This window comes from Glandiceps talaboti, chromosome 3, assembly GCF_964340395.1.
Source record: "Glandiceps talaboti chromosome 3, keGlaTala1.1, whole genome shotgun sequence".
Taxonomy (NCBI): Eukaryota; Metazoa; Hemichordata; class Enteropneusta; family Spengelidae; genus Glandiceps; species Glandiceps talaboti.
In genome coordinates this window covers 14,357,650-14,377,695 of record NC_135551.1, presented here as the reverse complement: position 1 = coordinate 14,377,695, position 20,046 = coordinate 14,357,650, and the positions used below count along the sequence as shown (strand labels likewise).

Sequence of the window (20,046 nt, the reverse complement as noted above, 5' to 3'; positions counted from 1 at the left end):
AAATCTACAAGATGCAATTTATCACAGAATGCATTAAAATATTGTTGCAACACAAAAGGAATGTTATATCACTCAGTCACATATTGAGATTTAACAAACATTTGCTGTGTAATATGGCCACTGAACCTTTTCCAGAGTAAAATTAATAATAAACACAATTTTTTAAATTCAATATAAAAATAGTAATCTGTAGATATACAGAATGTTATTAAAAATATGATTTGTTAAATCATCATCTGAAAAACAGCTAATAGAATCTAGTAACCCAAGAAAGAAATAAAATATAATGACTTTCACTTTGTCGGTAAATTTACTACTCCACCTGCTCACACTAGTTAAACTGTCCCTAGAGTCAGGGTACATTAGTGATCAGACACTGCAGCTGTATAGCCTTCAGGTCAGAGTTAAAAATATATTTTATATTGTGAAGTATTTGTTGAGACAAAAATCTCAACTGAATTTATTTGAATCATCATATTTGATTTATGGTAACTGATAGATTTGTTAACTAAGCCATGTCAGAAATCCATATCTGAATTCTGCAGTATCTGTATTACAAGTTAAATGATGCCAGAGTGTGTCACTGGAGTAAGTATTGAGAATGGTTTAAGTTATAAAGAGGCACAGGTGCATTAGGTTATACATTTTGGGAGGTATGTTTTGCTGTGTATAAAAAGTACTTCTGAATGGAGTATACAAATTGCATAATGGATATTACTCTGATGTTCTAAACCACAGAATTTAACCTGGTATTCAGGCATATACAGGTATATGGAATACATGTTTGTCATTTTAGTATGTAATCATTTATACTGAAATTTCCAGGACATGCCTATGATGCTGCCATTAACAATGCTAACATAACAAAAATGCCAGAAGACAATTTTTAAAGCCTTTGAAGGCATGTGTTAGTGTTAATGTGGCACTTGACACCAATTTGAAGAAAAAAATAATTTCAGCATATAGTTTTTTAAAAAACTAAAAATTTCATTGTCAAATGTCACTTTAAGATTAATTATTGGGATAAATATCAGAATCATACATTCTTGCCTCTTGATTTTTAAAAATTGTATTATAGAACTTGTAATATCTTTTGTGGTGCAACAAATTCAATTCACGATATTTAACAAAACTTGGGAACATTGACTTTTATTAACTCGTCATAAAAATGAAAGGGATTTATTTATAATGCTATCAGTACATTTCCAAAAAACATTGAATAATTTATTGTGTCTCAAAAGAGAATCCATTACAGTGTACAGAAAGCAAGCGAGAATAATAATATGAGATATTGAATAGTCGGTGTTTCTATAATTTTAACAAAAAATATGAATAATACTGTTAATTTCTTCAGAATATAACATTTCAGCGGAAATTTTCCTCTTTTGTGTATAAAGCTTATTATGGACATGAGTGGTTATAGTTTAAGCAAAAATTTGAAAAAATGTTAAAACAGTCTGTTGTCATGACAATAATATACTTGGCTGCTGTGGAAAGTGATATTAATATATTATTACAAGTTCATATCATGGAAATAGCTGCACTAAGCTTCAATGGAATTAATCACAGTCTAGTTTACTTACATCATATACTTTGCTTCAATCATTGACTGAAATTAGTAGTCATACAACCTAAAAAAGAAAAATTGATTTTCATCTAACCTAAATTGATAGACTGCAATATTAAATAAAGGTATAATTGACAGATAATGAACTGTGAAAATAATCAGTCACTGTGTCATTTTAGTTAAAAGCACAATAATGCTCCACTGTATATAGTTAAGGGCCAGAGTAGTTTGAGTTCATTTCATTATTTTATGCAAATAATTCAATAATCACAATAAGGCTGTGCATTATATTAGGGACAGATTAGGTTGTCTTTTTCATTTTCTTCATCTTATTGAAATCACTAAAAAACTACATGATTATTTTTGGCATTATACTAGGAAGAGATTAATTTGTATTTTCATTAGCTAAATTCTTTAGACTAAAAAAACACATTTTGTGACTAAAAAATCACATTCGGTGTATTTATTATTATATTGGTGATAAATTAGCCTAAGGGTTTTTTGTTATCTTAATTCTTATGCCAAAAAAAACCCCACTTGGTTTGTGTATTATGTTAGGAACAAATTAGTACTTTTATTTTATAAACTAAAAAATACTTCTTTTGTATTTATTATACTAAGAGTTTATTTGTTATCTTAATTCTTATGACTAAAAACCCACAAGGTTTGTGTATTATTAGGAACAAACAAAGAAATTGTTTTGGTTCCAGTTTATACTTGACCTTAGCTAATTTTTAACAGACTACCCTAAACTTTTTTTTATGTACCGGTATTTGTGAAAAATATAATAAAATTGCGAAGTCTCGCAAGACTTAAAAAGACATTATAAAAGTGTTCTTCAGTCTGTAATGGCGAAGAAACCAATAACACAGACCATATGGAAAACAATGGAAAACATAACTACCTGAACTAGACACTCGCACAGGGAAAACAAAGATCAAACTATCCCACCTATTCTAAAATTGAGTGTAATCGGAAACACATTTTATTTTAGGCCTTAGGAACAAATTGGTTATTTGTATTTTTTTCAATAAAAGCAATGTTTTTTGCATTATTCTAGTCACTGACAAACGTAATGATCATTAGCTACTTTTCTAGTTATTTTATAAATATGACTAAAACCACATGCTTGTTATGTTATTCTAGTCACAAGTACAGGTAATCACCATTAACTGCTGCCTTGTCTCTCATCACTCATTAAAGATGAAATGTAGAAATGATTGAGTAGTCTCATTTCTTAACTCCAAAAAAAATTGTCATATTGAATCACCTCATTATACGACATTTCCATTGAGTTCTAACCACACATTATTTCCAGCCAAGGGCCAGCTATAATAATGATTATCAAATAGTCTAGCTTGTAATTGTTATGAGAGGAGAATGTGCAGGTATAATCGTTTCACATAAAACTGAAATGACTAGGAAAAAAACAGTGAAAGTATAGATTATATGCCTTAGATATTACTGTAAAATAGTACCATAATTACCCGACAGATGTGGTCGTTAACACACTGACTTCATGTTATGACTCACTCTGCATGACCCACATATCCTACACATGAATTGAGACAGTTTCGTCTTAGCATAAACAGAATACTAATGACTCATAACCATGGCAACCACAGCAGTTAAATCTGCATATGTTGATAATGATGATTAATTAATGTAGAAATGGAATGCTCAGTCAGCACAGTGTAAATTGTGTGATAGCTTAAACGTACATGTACATTAGATACAAATTGCCAGACACAGAACAAATTCATCACTCCCCTTCTAAATGTGGAATTGCCGGATACTATGGAAGGAAGCCTTTAATTTCCCAGCAGGATCTGGTCAGGATTAGAGAAACAATTTTGTGTTGCTTGGAAGATCCACGTAAATGTGCCTCAAATGAGTTATACAAGGGTATTCTCTGTGCAGTGATCGTGAAATGTGGAGCAAGTACCATTGAATCACGTATGTTGGCTGAACTACGTACGCTGACTGAACTGACTGAAAGTATCGTCTGCTACTGTCTCCCCCATCATGGCATACTACAATGACCATAGGACTTCACATCATCATGATATTGTGCGTAGCCGTTTAAATTTACCTACCTCTCTTTCTTGAGTTTGAGTTTCTACTTTTAATTCTTGTAGCATTTAGTCTTCAGTGTACATGTAATGCTTGTGGAAATTACATGATTGTGAAACGTAAGCAGATGAAAGCAAGTGGATTTATTTATTTGTATTCTAAAAAGCATTCAGTAATCTCATAGATAACATACTTGTACCTTCTTCATCAAAATGGTACTGACAGTCTTTGCCAAGTATTTGTAGAAATTACAATTCCCAAACATGTTGGTGAAATGAAAGCATGGGGTTAGTTATTTTGATATTTGAGAGAACATTTGAATTGTCAAGCAATTAATAATTTAACCGATAACGTACATGTACCATCGTAAGCAAAATATAACTACTAGAAGTATTTATAGAAATCACATGATAAACGAGATGAAAGCAATAATTTGAATTCTGAAGGTTTTGATAATTACATTAGATAACATGCTTTACATTCATAATCAAAATATTATCAGTGATGACATTTCTACTCACAGACTCAAAAATAATTTCTTGGATTTGATTCCTAAATTTTTCGCTGATGTCTTGCCACCATCAACAGAGGTGTGTACTTAAAGATGCTGATGAGATATCAGCAAAAAAATTGGGGTTCACCTCCATGAAATGTTTTGACCTTGTGTGTAGAAATTTCATTTACTAATTCTGAGCCCAGAGTCTATGAACATTCATTCTCGCAAAATACCATTATGATTCATCTTCTGCAAGTAATATAGAAATTAGACAAATGCGTTCACTATGAAAGCAAATCATTTATTTACTATTTAAATTCTTATAATAAGCATTTTTTTAAAATTTTATTCCAGTACATGGCGTTATCTTCATAATCAAAATCATTTGCTCATATGCAGATAAAACTTTTTTATATTCCATTTTCTTGGAATAGGTATTGGGTGGGGTTATTCATATGCTATTGAATATTTCCAAACTAAAAAAAAAACAAAATGGGTTAAGGTTAACATAATTTGTTTTTTTCCACACACGAATGCTTGCAAACGAACTGATAGAGGAATCATGCTACTAAACACATTGTTTCTCTCCGACTTGCATAGAATTGACATTTGGGGCCTAATTTTAGGTTGACTATGTAGAAACCTTGGGCAATACATTATTAAATAGATGGATAATAGGCTTAATAGAAATGAATCATAAGTCAATATGATATGACAGAAAATGAAATGTATGGATGTGTATTTGGAGCGCGCAGGTGGCTTCATCTAGCTTTGCTCTGCATAGTAAAGAGTGTACTACTCATAAATATATTCACCATTTTTCTCTAGAGAGCCACACTTATATAGCCTAAATATGAAAATTCTGATCAGATAAAATTTGATATGAAATTTCTTGAAATATTCATCGAGATTTTTATGCATATAAGTTGAATGTCTGAATGTGATTCCTAGAAAGATAGGTGAGCATTTGAGTCACAAAGAAGCTTTATGAATTTGTAACTTTAACCTTGCTTTCTTAGCTGAGTGTTTAGTTATTTACATCATAGGTTTATATATCATTCTTCTGTTGTTAATTGAAAGACAAAGATTGTATTTGCTAAGGAGAGTAATTATTATAATACAGAAGTAAAGTCAGCAAGGTATTTCACCATATTAACATGTTTGAACTACATACATACATACATATATGTCGAATATAATTTTACAATATACTGTTACTGTATTCATATATAAGCCATCAGTGATGACAGTGAATTCAAATTGTTAGCCAATGCAGTACAATATTGATGAGAATAGTCAAAGTTCAGTCAGGCTTGGTATTAATATGTTAGAATTCAAGGAGCAGACAAGTTGTTATGGATGCAAATATAGTTACTGTGTTAGTTTCACCAGAAGAAACAAAATTTGAATTTACTGAAATCCCTAGTGTATACAGTGAACTATAAGCAGCATGCATAATTCCTTGTCGTGCAATCACAACGTTTATGAAATATTATAATTGATAATGGGGGGGGGGGGGGGGGGGGTTATTTCTTCACTTTAAAATACCTGAAATTATTGCAACAGTACTTTTATTTGAGTTCACTAACACAATATAATAGAAATCCATTTGTATAAATATGTAATACATCTATCGCTCAATTACAGTTGAACAAAAATAAAAACATAAAAACAAAAACAAATCACACATATCGCATACAGTCCTGTTCAGACTATAATTCTCAACTCTTTTTTTAAAAAACTACAGATTTCTACATTTTGTTTGTCAGTTATTATATCATATTTATCATAGTCCACAAAAGGGAGATATTACATTAAACTAATTCTTAGCAATTATGTTTGTCACATCAAAGAGAATATTTGGTTTTTATCCAGTGATACATGGATTCAACACCCAAGAATTACTCTTGAATGAATGCATAAAAAAGACTGTACGTCTCCCTGGTTATAGCTGGACAGAAAAAGTTATGCATACATGTTATCGATCATGCAGTCAGTATTAATGATTCCCAAATGTTATAGCAGTTGGCCACAGGAGGAATTCATGTCTCTGATTGGATTTCTATCCTGCCCAGAGATCCAAAACTATTCATGTGGAACAAGTGACATGTACACCACAGTTGTAACTTCAATGATATGTGTATGTCCATCAATATAAATCAATTTTGGCTTTGTCATTCACCTGACTTGACTGAACATATATCATCAAAATGAGTCCCAATGCTATTTGCTGCCATATTGGATTTACCCACGATGCATTGCTATGTCAAAGGTCAAAGTATGAAAGGTTCAATGTCTGTAATATTAGTATGATATAGTTTTTTGAAGAAGAATTAACAGTGGATGTATTGGTAATGTGAAATATATTCATTCATAATCTAAGTGTTAACATTCAGAATGAGAATTGAGGAGAAAAGAAGCAGAGATTAAGATTTTACTGAAAAGAGGATTTTTGAAGAAATGGAAAAGATGATAATTATTGAAAAAAATGGATTTTATCAAATTTCGAGTATCTCTCACAAATGCTCCAATGACTTAATCTATTATAAGTATAAAAATGTTGATGAAATTCCTACAATGCAGTCAATTCATCTAACAATGCAAGGAAACCCTTCTAATGTCATGCCAGAACTGTATTTCAAATAACACAAATTTCTAAAGTATTAACAGATGCTTTTTTTATTCAACAAAGTGTAAGGGATGTATGTCAACACAAACTGATAATTGGAATTATTCATTCAGATCAACTCCGTCGGGGCAGTTTATCTACTTATTGGACTTGCTCTAGAATAGGTACATTTTAAATGACTGTAATTTAAAAAAATATTAGTAGCATAGTAATTGATTTTTGACTCCCATTATTTATAGTAAAAAATATTAGTAAAAAGTATTAAATGCAAATTTTAGACTTACCTTGTGTTTAATGTGTAATTATAATTATTGCAAGTGGTCCAACACAATGGTTTAAAGTTGATTAATTTAGTTATTATAACTGTAATTGTTAATTTTCATATTAATTAGTTAAATATTTGACTTAATTGGTAAGATAAAAGGAATTAATATGTGAATCAGAAGTGATTTAATTAATAATAGGTTATTGATACAAAGAAGGAAGAATACGTGATAAAAATAATCAGTGTCTAAAAGCTGTATTTCCACATTCATGGATAATTTAAACTTAATTAGAATTGTAATGCTACTAAAAATAGGTATTATAAACATTGATAGGTATTTGATTTTACTTGTAAAAGGCAGACTGAGTGGACAGGATGAATAATACAAACAAATACAAACAATGTGAGACCGTGATAATGCAGTTTAAAAGATCGGTGATATACTTCCTGAATATGTTGCATACCTCAAGCTTTTACAATCATGAACATTTTGGTAAAAGGTTCAGTCAGATTGAATGGTTCATTGTAACAGTGTTGTTGAGTGATTGGTATTAGGTGTAGGTATTAACATCATTGGATGATATATATGGAATTTTTATAAAATTTGTTTCCTTTTGGAATATGTTGCGTACCTCTAGCATTACTATTTTGAACTTTGTAGTAATAGGTCCAGTCAGATTGAATGGTTCATTGTAACAGTGTTGTTGAGTGATTGGTATTAGGTGTAGGTATTAACATCATTGGATGACATATGGCTTAAAAGATTGAATGTGTGTGCCTTTTAAATATGATATGTATTATTATGAATGTGTGATAATATGTTCAGACACGTAGAATATAATTATATATTATAGAAGTTATGAATTACTTGGATGGTGTACAAGTCATGTAATGTTTATTAACATATTACCATAACTTGTAAAATAAGATATATTGTAGGAAATGAATTCCTTTCAGTTGATGTATATTATTTTACTTTTAATGCATGTCATACATAGACTGGTTGGATTGCCGAGTTGATTAATAAGTATCTTCAGGTATAATTTATCCATTTCTTTGGATTTATGTTGCATTTCTCTTCCCCCAGTTTTATTAGTTGATATAATACCTAACTCTTCTAATATGTGTGGTTTTTATAACTTTATTTGAAATAATTTTAACATGTGATGTTTATACTAACTTGATGTTTGATGTTTGAATCATGAACATATGCTAACATTTCTATAGTTAACAATTTGTTTATTTTACTCAAGTTAGGCATGATTGGAATACATGTGTTTATTTTTGAGTGATTTGTTAGAAGTCGTTTGATTTGAGTGTTCATATTTATTATTTTCAATGGGGTGATTAAATATTTATACATGTCTCTATTTTTGAATGATTTTTTGGTGGAAATTATTTGTTACTTTGATTTTACTGTTTGCTTCAATACACATTACACATAGGATAACTTGTATTTGTATATTACAAAACACATCTCACATTTTGTTCTTGGTGGTGGTTTTGTCCACTTCTTCTTAAATATATCTCATTTTAGGTACCTGTTGAAGATGAACGTGAAGACATAGACAAACATTTCAAACCACATTCCAGTAATTCAGCTACCAGCTCACCAGCAAGAATGAGTCATCTTTCCTCTAATACACTGGTAAGCACACATCAATGAATGCAACAGAAACTACTAGTATACATGTATAGCTATGTCTGCCATCTTTGCACTCCAAAGCTATCATGTTGCTTCCTTCTACAGTTCCCACATCTAGCAAAATCCTACTACAGCAAACCCACCTGTACATGCAATATTTGTTGTGAGTGAAACTTTGTCTTGGTCACATAATGCCACTAAGACTTGTTGGTAGTACCTGTCTATGAACAAAAACAAATTCAATGTGAGCTTCTGGCATGTACGCAATGCTCCCTTTACACTTTCTGTTACAAAAGCTATCACAGTACAGATACTCTGCACAATATGAAACTTTGTGTAATGTTGATTTATTCCCAGAAATGTAAATTTAGGTAAATTTGTAATATGATTGTAATGTGTAATTATTACAGAGGATATCATGAAAATGGTATTAGAGATATAATTGACCAGCAACTAATGCAATTCTAGAGGCTATTTGTTGTGGGGGAGGGCGGGGGGGGGGGGGGGGGGGGGGGGGTCCTTTAATCTGTCTAGGGTAGCTCCAAGAAGTCATGAACCAAAAGTGGTTTATACAAATAAGTAACCCCAACTGTTAGAATGATTTAAACAACTTAGTATCCCGACATGACATATAATAACATATTTAGATATTATGTAACTGCCCCCAATAAACACTAACTTATCATTGGGTAGCATTCTGTGATTGATTAACAACACAAGAATGATGTTAATTAATTGCTGTGTATGTGGCTTTGTTTGGATTTGAAATTTCATCCCAGCTCCTTAATGCTCTACATGTAGATGTGGAGAAGGATTCAAAAACATTTGTACAACACATAGAGTGTAGACTGTAGTAGTTTTCTATGGTAAAAAGCTCTCTGAAATTCTGGCTATATTGTATATTGGCACCTACTAAGCAGATTTTTGGACGAAAGTGGTGAGATTCAAACTGAACTTAGGAAGTTTCAAATTCAAAACTATAAACCAAAACTGTCAAATTTCAAAGAACAAAAGGAATGAGACAGAATTCAGTGTCATCAGATTTGGAAATTTTGTTGACTGATGTCTCAGGTATGACCAGAATGTTGGTCATGATGCAGTATTATCAGTACACAGTAGCCCTCACTTTACGACAGATAAACCAGCAAAATAATTATGTTCATCTAACTGTTGCTTGACATACATTTCAACCAGTTGCTAATAGCAGAGTCTTTGGTAATTTGATTTTTAGATACTTTTTGAAAATGTAGATCAACATTAACAAATTACATCCAAGCAATTGCACTTATAGCATAGTGATACCTGCTGTCAACATGCCACTATTATTAAGTAGTGACCCATTTAGTACATTATGTGTGTTTCATTTCATGAAATTTTGTAGTCTAGCCATTTTTGGGTGTTTAAAAAGATCTACGTCTGTTCACCTAAGATACAGAAACATAAACGGTTGAGAGAGTATGATAGAACACACAGAAGTGTCTTTGATCTAACCTTCCACCTACTGTAATTGAAGCAAATCTCACAGGCACAAATTTCTAAAATAGACGAGCGAATTGAATCGGGTATCTTTCATGCCATTGTCTTGGCTCTATAACCAAACCTGCTTAATTCTCATTTTGAACTGATGTGGTTTTTGTATCAGCAAACTGATTGATAATAAATTTGCCATTGAAGCAGACACACAAAAATGTAATCATCTGTAAGAGTAAGTCAAATCTCACAGTCACGAAATCGTAAAATAGATGAGAGAAATTAATCCAGCATTTTACACACTAGTGTCTCAGATCTCACCTGACCTACCTTAATTGTTATCTTGAGCTCGAATATCTTCCGTAATAGCAAACTGACATATTTGCCACTGTAGCAGAGTTAGAAAAATTTCAATTAGAGTATGTGATTGTGGAAAATCTCACTTTCACGAAATCCTGAAAATAGATGAGAGAAATTAATCCAGCAGATTTCACACTAGTGTCTCAGTTCCCATGATCTACCCTAATTGTAATCTTGAACTCAAATGTCTTTCTTAATAGCTAACAGATAAATTTACCACTGAAGTAGACTTGGAAAAGTGTGGTTGTAAGAAATCTCAGTCACGAAATTCGAAACTAGATGCGAGAAATTGATCCAGTATCTTTCCCACGAGTGTGTCAGATCTCACCTCATCCACCCTAATTGTTATCTTGAACTCAAATGTCTTTCTTAATAGCTAACAGATAAATTTACCACTGAAGTAGACTTGGAAAAGTGTGATTGTAAGAAATCTCAGTCACGAAATTCTCGGTGAAATAGATGTGAGAAATAGATCCAGTGGGTTTCACACTAGTGTTGTAATTTACAACTGACCTACCCTAATTGTTATCTTGAGCACAAAGGTCTTTCACAATACCTTTCTGATGTATTTGCCACTATAGTACACTTGGAAATATGTGATTCCTGTCAGAGCAAGTGCTTATAGTAAAAAATATCCCAGTTACGAAATTTGATAAGATGAATAGAGTCTATCTTTTTCGGCAGATGCCAAGTGCACGTAAAAATTCTCATTTTACTTAGCAATATGTAACTATTGGGTGAGTGAGCTGTGTCCTGCTAGTTATCTGGCACAACTCAAATCATAAGAATTATCAATTTCTCTTTAACTAAACTTCATTATGATTGCTATTTTGTCCAGGAGAATTAATTTAGAATGTTCAAATTTTATAAAATGAATACAATAATTATTTGAATCTTCTATAATTTTGAAATGTATCAACTGTATCTTTGATCAGCAAGACTCCATCCTATCACTATGAATTACCATCTATGCATAAGTTTTGATTTTAAATGAAGACATTTAAATATATGCTTTTCTCACTTTACTTTTTACCCTTGATGAAAACAAATAATTGTTTCTCCATATTATGTATTTTAATATCATCAATTGTATCAATAGCATAAGATCTTCCAGACTGCTGTGAATTTCTATTAAATGTTTTATTTCACACTTAATTTTCCGTGACGTACTACCCAAATCTCTCCTTTTTTCAATCTTTCAAATTATGCTATTAACTTTATTTCTTTTTCGTTTCTTTTCCTTTTCTGTCTGTGGTCAGTCGTCTGTATTGAAACGAGGCAAAGTAAAAAACACACGTGTGCATGTAAGTTTGTGGAGAAGTGAAAGATTCTAACACCATTTACATAAGATAGGAAAGCTCTCACAGATAATGTACTTGCACATTTGAGGACACATGATAAACTGAAGTGTAACTGAAACCTTTTAACATGTAGTAATCTATAATCTGTCCTAACTTACAAACCCTGGAAGTGAGTATTCTTTGCACACACAAACTACAGGAAGTTGTCGTTGCATTAGATAAACGTGATATCTGTCTAGCTAAATGAGAAAAGCTGAAGTCAGTTTGTGTAATTATGCTTTGATTTCATCTATACCTCATCTGTGTGGAATTCTACCCAAATTTACTTAGAACTTAATTAAAGAGAAGTAGAATTAAAACATCCTCATAGAGTCAATGGTGCTACTTCAATGTGATAGATATATTACCCCAATTAAAGACAATTGTAAGACTAAATACAAAATCATTTAAATTGTTGGAAAATCTGAATAGATTTCACAGTTTTTTCAATGAGACAATCAAAAATGAATAATCAAATGAATTGAAATGTTTCTCAGATGTTACGATATCAGTCAAACCAGTGGTGATGGATTTTGTCATAACTTTATAGTAATTTGGTGACAAAGCAGGAGTTATTTTATAAGCAAGAAGGGGTAATTATGGCGTAAACAAAACAGTAATGAATGAAACTACTAATATTTGTATAAATAGTGCCACTCTCTTGATTGGATGGTTAGTGTTACAGACACATTGCCAGGAAGAATGAATCAATCTACGAGTTCAGTTTAGCTAAGTGTTGCCATCTAGGCAGGATTGTTAGAATTACATGCACATAGCCAGGAAGGGTTATATAAGTTCATTATACATGAAGCAAAGTGGCACCATATAGGTAGGAAGGGTTTTGTATGTTCATTATACTTGTAGCAATGTGGTACCATCTAGACAGGAGTGTTAGTTACAGACACATAGCCAGGAAGGATTGTGTAACAAGTTCATTATGCATGTAACAAAGTGGCACCATCTAGACAGGAGTGTTAGTTACAGGTACATATCGCCAGAAAAGTTTCTATACAAGGTCAGTACAGCATAGTAACACCATCTAGACAGGAGTATTAGTCACAGACACATACCCAGGAAGGGTTATATATGTAGACTTGCATGTACTTCTTCATGTCTTCCTGAACATAAACTACATGCACATGTGTTTTTTTTACATAAAGTAAATTCTCATGATAATAATTAGTCATTTGTTAATTACATTTTTGCAATCAAAATAAATCTATATAATTATGTTGTGTTTCATTTTATCATCAAACTATATCATGTAAAAGTAACAAGTAGGGTGGCAATAATTTGCATTAGAATATAATTATGTTGTACTAAAGTTACTGGGTGGCATTCAATCGTAGATATTAACAAAATAATGCAGAGACAACGATCCCTTTTAAAATACAAAATGTAGTGATTAGTCCATCACTAACGTAGTTGACTCTGGCATTGATGTGATAAAAGGTGTCATCAACAACATGTAGAGATTAATGGCCAGCTCATGCTTGTGCTCTCATTTGCTGCTTATACAAAGTGCATGTTGTGCCTCAGGGTGTGAAAGCCAGTAAACCCTTGCAATTTCCTGATTATTGTACTTGAGGCATTGATTGCTTTTTATTCTTGGTGTACAACAAACTTAATATATAATTCAGAGGTAGTTGTTCGTAATGAACTCCTCAACATTATTGCTGTTATGGGAATCTAAAGGTTCGATGACAAGATTCTCCAGATAAGCCAAACAACCCTTGCCATATTATATTCCTCACCATTGTGGTACAATCCTAATAATGTCTATGCATGGCTCACACCACTATGCAGGAAAAGGGGTGGTAAGCCTTAAGAGAAGTGGACTCAATACATCGACCTATAAGCCCAAATCTGCATATTCAAATGCATTTAGAAATGTGTTTGGAAATATATGCTATAAACCAGACAAGAGGAAATATGTGCAAACAACTGTAAAATCTAATATCCCTGGCCATCATGTTTATGAGATCTCATTAATCACTTGGTCCACTGATCTTGAGGTTTGCCTTTAGTGTTGGGTTGCCTTAACTCATATGGAGTAGTAGACAATGCAATTGTCCAAGGTAAAGGTATACGTATCATGACATTTTTTTCAAACGTTATTTCAACCACCATGATGTTATTTTTTCACTCACAGGGCACTCATAAAACAATACCGGTAGAACATCTCTACCGTATTCGTGCACCACTAATTTATGTAAGTTTGATTTGTCCTTGACCTGGTGTGACCGGACATTTTGGTATTCATCTCCATCATCCATGGCCATTCCCATTTTAGTTTAAATTAACGTTTTTCTTTATAAAACAAGAATAATTCAATCTTGTTTTTGTTTTGTTTGCATCGCACGCCTTCACCATCACACTCAAGTTCATTTCATGTGTTCATTTCAAAATGAATTATGTGTCCATTACGTTGCTAGAGTTCAATCAAATTCATATTAATATACAAAAATGTATTGTAGTAGTTGTGAAGGTGATTTCTAAGCTGTAAATTCTTGTAATATTCTTAATAATTTTGGCACAATGAAATGGAAATGATATTCAGGTTCAAATTAGTCTGTTCATTGTCAGCATTACGTAGCTATGTATCGAGAATATATTGTTCCCAGGTCTGAGAATCAATGAGACAGTCAGAAACGAATGAGATGTTTCAATCCATCGACTACAGACCTTGACTATGCAGTGATTTTATTTATTCAGTGTTACTGTCTCTCTCTGAAACTGGTGGAATAATATGTTTGTAAAATGATGAGAGTTGGAACCCTTGGTTTTACTGTATATTACATCTACCTATGGACTGTGTTCATTATATGTACATACATGTATGTCAGAGCAAGTCAGTCTTGCTGTTCAACCCTTGAAGTGTAGTGCTTGACACTTGAACCACAATATGAATTGACTGTCACTTCCAATACCATTGTGCAAAGGATATACAAGCCTACCTCAGTAGACTAGAAGGACTAGCGCTACTACACTATTTGCTATCCTAACTGACATTTTGATTTTGAATTTCGCAGACCCTCGTCTGCAATGATAGCTGTGTCACTCTGGTCTTAAATGGCATTCCTGTATAGACCGTTATTGGTTGAATACTGGTACATAATAAAACATATTTAAATCGTGCCATGTGTTCACATAATGAATCCACAACTAGGCGTCGTCATGGAAATGCGACCTCACTCTAATTGCGTATACCGTCTTCCATTCAAATGTACAGTGTCATGTTTTGCACATGTTGTGTGTGGCTGGGCATGGCTTCTAGACCAGTGTGACATAGCTGTCATTTTAGGCAAGGAAAAGACAGTGACATTCAAAATCAAAATGTCAGTTATTAATAATAGGATAGCAAATAACGTATTAGAGCTAAGTCCTTCGAGTCTACAGGTAGGCTAAGAATATACAATGTAAAAAGTGATAACATTCAACCACTCTTGATGAGTAACAACATTTTCAAATTTAAGTAAATAACTGCTAATGACAAGTAAATACTAAATTTAAGAATAAAATTGATAACTAATTCTAAGTAATTTGAATTTCAGTTTCATCCAAATTTAAAAGTCTCTTGGTATCACAGAGAAAAAAAACGTAACTTTCAAAATACAATTAGCAATGTAATGGACTTGAAAGTCCCTAACCTTCCCTTGGTTAACCCTTTTATTTTAATTTACTTTGAAAAAATAAATGCATGACAAGAAACTCTTCTCTGATTGCACGTCTTACGAATTCAAACAAAAATCCACACTAACAGCCAATATGTAATCATTTGTTTCTACAGGGTAGCGTTGACAGCCTTACTAGTTTTTACAGCTCAGCTGGTGAGAGGAATCTGGGCAAGATCACAGTGACTGGCGACATCAAGTTTGACATGAATTATAATTATAAAACTGGAATATTTGAAGTCAAGATTATTGCATGTAGAGATCTGGCTCCTGTAGACACTAGAAAGAACTTTTCAGATCCGTAAGTATATGCAGCCAGTGGGTTTAGATTATTGCATGTAGAGATCTGGCTCCTGTAGACACGAGAAGGAACTTTTCAGATCCGTAAGTATATGCAGTCAGTGAGATTAGGTTATTGTGTAAGTGTCCAGTACTGTGTTCTCTGAATATAGGTTTAATTTTTGTTTAAGCGTCCAGTACTGTGTTCTCTGGATATACATTGTAATGGTCAATGATAAATTCAAGGCATATCTTTTGTGTACATGTATGCTAAAATATTTCAAGCAGCTAACAATGCAAAACAGTTAGTTACTCCATCAACACCAAAGATTAGCCCGTTAGTAGAGTCAGTGGATGTCAGTCTTGTAGGTAGCATGGTTTGTTTTTGTATCCCTGTAGTAATTTGAGGGTCCTGGGTTTGATTCTTGGCCGCCCAACCTGGCCAGGTTTTCTATTTCTTGGTCTAAATTTGGTGAATCGATGTGGTAAATTTGGGAGGCGTACAGCATTTTAAAGCCAGGAGTATTTCAATGCACTGAAAAGAAATCACCAGAGCCAATTCCTGAATAGTCAACAACATTGCTTTTATGGCTTCAATACTATCTCATGGCATCATTTGGTTGCCATGTGAACATTGACTTTTGAGTCTAATTTTAGAAAAGACAATGGATTCAATTTTACAGGAAAACGTCAATATAGGACAGTCATGTGATGGAAAGTGTTAGCATTCAATGTGATGCTCTTTTGAAGGCATTTGCAATGACCTTGACTTTTACTATCTATGTAAGCATCTTCAAATTCATACATTGACATTTGCTATGCTATGTATTTATGTTATGATATACCCTATATTTCTATACAGATACGTTAAAACATATCTACTTCCTGACAAGACCAAGAATGGTAAGAGGAAAACCAAAGTCAAGAAACATACATTAAACCCTCACTATGATGATACTCTGAAAGTAAGTCAATATAACTTGATTCACAATCATGAACTAGACACCTAACAACACATACACCAAGTCTTCCCTTGTCTCTGCCTCATGTTGTGCTGTTGTATGTGTATGTATGATTGCAATAACATCATAGTTACACTTACTGAAATATAGATCAGTTTAACAATAGTTTCATTGGGCATCCAGATGTTAAAATCAGGACTGATTCTGAGAGATATTTACCACACTTTTATTGTTTTTGCATGAACATTAAACTGTCTGAGGTTTGAGTTAATTTTAGAAGCTTTTTCATGCCAGCATGAACAGAACTCACTAAAACATCACAGCATGTTAAAAGTAGTCTTACTCTTAGACTATTAGTCAAGATATTGGCATCACTTAATGACAGTGTGCCTTGCTTAAACAAATGTCATTTTCACTATTCGAGCATGACTAATTTTAAAAGAATTCAGTCATATTTGTTTAGTGGTGGCAAAGTATGCTACTTTATAAGAGAAATGTGAAATTTTTACCAGTACGTTTATGCCTGGGGTAATATTTCCACAACGTTTCTATGATAGCATTTTCCCAAACCTGAGCTGATTTTTTTTGGAGAATGCCATAAATAGAGGTTTAGATTTATGATGACGTACATATCCACACAACAGAGGCTCCGTTGTTATACTTTTAAGTGATTGTAGGATAGAATGCAGCACATCATCACTGCTGAAAATTTTATTTTATAAGTGTTTCATTTATATTACAATTGATGAGGATAATTGGATTAATTTAACGTGTGTTATATTTGTTATTAATATTATTATTAATTTAAAATTAAATGCAGTTATACCCTTAGTGGCGTTGATAATTTCACCTTTTAATACAGATTGAATTGAAATGATTATCATTTCTGTCCAATTACGTCAATAAAACGACATACCATAATCCTATTAAGGTTTGAAAGTAATCATTTATTACCAATAAATCTATAAGACCAGAAGCTTTCATTTATTTAATCACCTTTGCTCGGCTGATTTCTCAATCAATTTATACTAATATTAACGTTTCAGTTGTTGACATTTTAAATTTGTGAGTTAAGTTTTATATTAAATACAATGTATGAGAGTGTTTGTGTCATGTTTTCCTCTCCAGATAAGGGCAGTGAAAAAAGAAAATCAACAGAGTTTAAATCTCACTAAAAAATTGCCATCTGTTTAATTCTTTTTCTTTGCAAAACACGTATCAGTTTTCTGCAATTCTACAGTCTCATTTAAAATCTGTAGATATTTACTATTTGCCATTCTTTTTCTTTCCAGACTATTGTTGCTTAGAATAGAAATAAAAAAAATGTTAAACATGCATTTACATAGAGAACACAAGAATATTTAGTACATTTTAAAACTGACCATTGATAGTTAATGTGGAGTTATAATGGCCAAATGGTTAGAGTGGCCAGCTTGGAATCTGCAGGTTGCAGGTTCAAGCCCCAATCCTGCCATTTGTTTTTGAATGGCTAAATTCCTTGGGCAAGATTTGAACCACGACTGTGCCTCTGTCAACCCAACTGTATAATTTGGGACCTGGTAGGATAGAGGTTGCAATGTGAATGTGCACATACAGTACAGAGCCTGCTATGGATTGTATTCTCACTTGAGAGTTGAGAAAGTTAACGGGCCATTGTGCTACTAACTGTGAGTGTCTGGAGCTCTTAGGAGAACAGGTGCATTAATATATTAAAATACATATTATTTATTATTAAAATACATTTTATTGTTTCCTTACAGTATACAATAAGTGAGAGTGAGTTACAAACAAGAACTTTATGGATATCTGTGTGGCATAATGATGCATTTGGTCACAATGATTTCCTGGGTGAAATTCAGCTTCCATTGGATGATGTCAATTTTGAAGAATTTACACCAGATTGGAGATCATTGGTGCCACGGGTAAGTTTCATGTCGTTCTCTTGAAAATGTTAAACTTTTTTTCTGAGGTTTGTTCTGTTTGGGTCAAACTTGTGCCTTCATACTTTAGGGCTCACTACTTGTAAATGTGTGTGTTGGCTGTCCACGGCTACATACATGTAATGACATACATGTACACATGATACTGTGTGGATTTCATTCGCAATATGACAGTATATTAAAGTGAGATACTATCAATCTAAATTCTATAAATCACAGTACCTCACTTCCGCTGATGTATTACAAAGGAACAAGCATCAATAGCAGTATAGAATTTTGTTGAATTTATGTTTGAAATCCTAATGAAATAGTATTGCAAGAGAAACATATCAGTTAGGGTTTATCTGTTGTTTTTGTTTATTTGTTTTGGGTGTTACATTGTATATAATCATACAGTTTGGTAGTCTCCATGCAAGGGGGTGACATATACATACAAAATGTATAAGCATGATTGGTACAAGCTTAGCAGTATACAAGAACATGTACACTTAGAAGTTAGAACAATGCAGATTGGCAATCTACTTTGCTGGAGAATGGGGTACAGTTTCACATAGCCATAAAGTTTGACAGCCTTAGGTCACGAGTATTTTAGGGATGAAGGAAGACAAATTTTGGAGAATAACATATTAATTATACCAGTACCAGTATTATCAAAGAAAATGTGGGGAGGGAAATGGCAATTTTGAACGTTTTGACTCGTATTTCGAACACAGCAGAACTAGGGATGTAGACACACATTGTCGTGACATACCGGTAGATGTGTGTTGTCGTGGCGTAGAACGACCAGAATATACATTCCATATTTTTGTTCTAAATGGCTTGTGCATGATATAATTATATATTGTGTAATACCATTACCTGAAGGAACATTATTGCTACATTCATTCAGTACTTTTGGTGTAGACATCCCCATTCTTTTAATTCAATATTATAGCTTGAATTAACAGTGGTTTCTTTTTATTTGAACATTTGATTGATGATCCTCAGGGTACGTTTAGATAATGGATGGCTGTATAGGTACTCAATGGTATATGACGTCATTTGGCAATCGTGGTAAACTAAATGTTATGAAATCATGATAAAGCAAGATTACCATTTCAAAACTATCAATGTCTGCATCCTTTCCAGATATAATAAGATATATTGTCTGTCACTGAATTAATTTTGTTTGTGAGAGAAAGAGTGAAATGGCATTAGCACCAACCCTTGGAATTCTTTCAGATACGTTACTGATCAGTGATTTGGGTCATATAATAGGAATGTGTCCAAACCAGGAGATATATACCAGCTATATTGATAGTGTCCTGTAAATTAAACTGATTGTGAAAAACACTTCTTTGATCAAG

The 20,046-nt window shown here is 32.7% G+C and overlaps 1 protein-coding gene across 7 annotated transcripts in view; it reads left to right on the top strand.

The window, feature by feature from the left end:
* LOC144454010 (synaptotagmin-like protein 5) overlaps positions 1–20,046 on the top strand; it is a 160,601-nt gene that overhangs the window by 129,854 nt on the left and 10,701 nt on the right. For 5 of the 7 annotated variants that reach the window (XM_078145413.1, XM_078145408.1, XM_078145409.1 and 2 more), the window contains 6 exons: positions 8,568–8,678; positions 11,765–11,809; positions 13,998–14,057; positions 15,636–15,820; positions 16,661–16,763; positions 18,521–18,682. In XM_078145413.1, the coding sequence (XP_078001539.1) occupies positions 8,568–8,678; positions 11,765–11,809; positions 13,998–14,057; positions 15,636–15,820; positions 16,661–16,763; positions 18,521–18,682 (666 nt within the window). The remainder of the gene's footprint in view (positions 1–8,567; positions 8,679–11,764; positions 11,810–13,997; positions 14,058–15,635; positions 15,821–16,660; positions 16,764–18,520; positions 18,683–20,046) is intronic. The other 2 variants (XM_078145411.1, XM_078145412.1) reach the window with 2 other exon arrangements.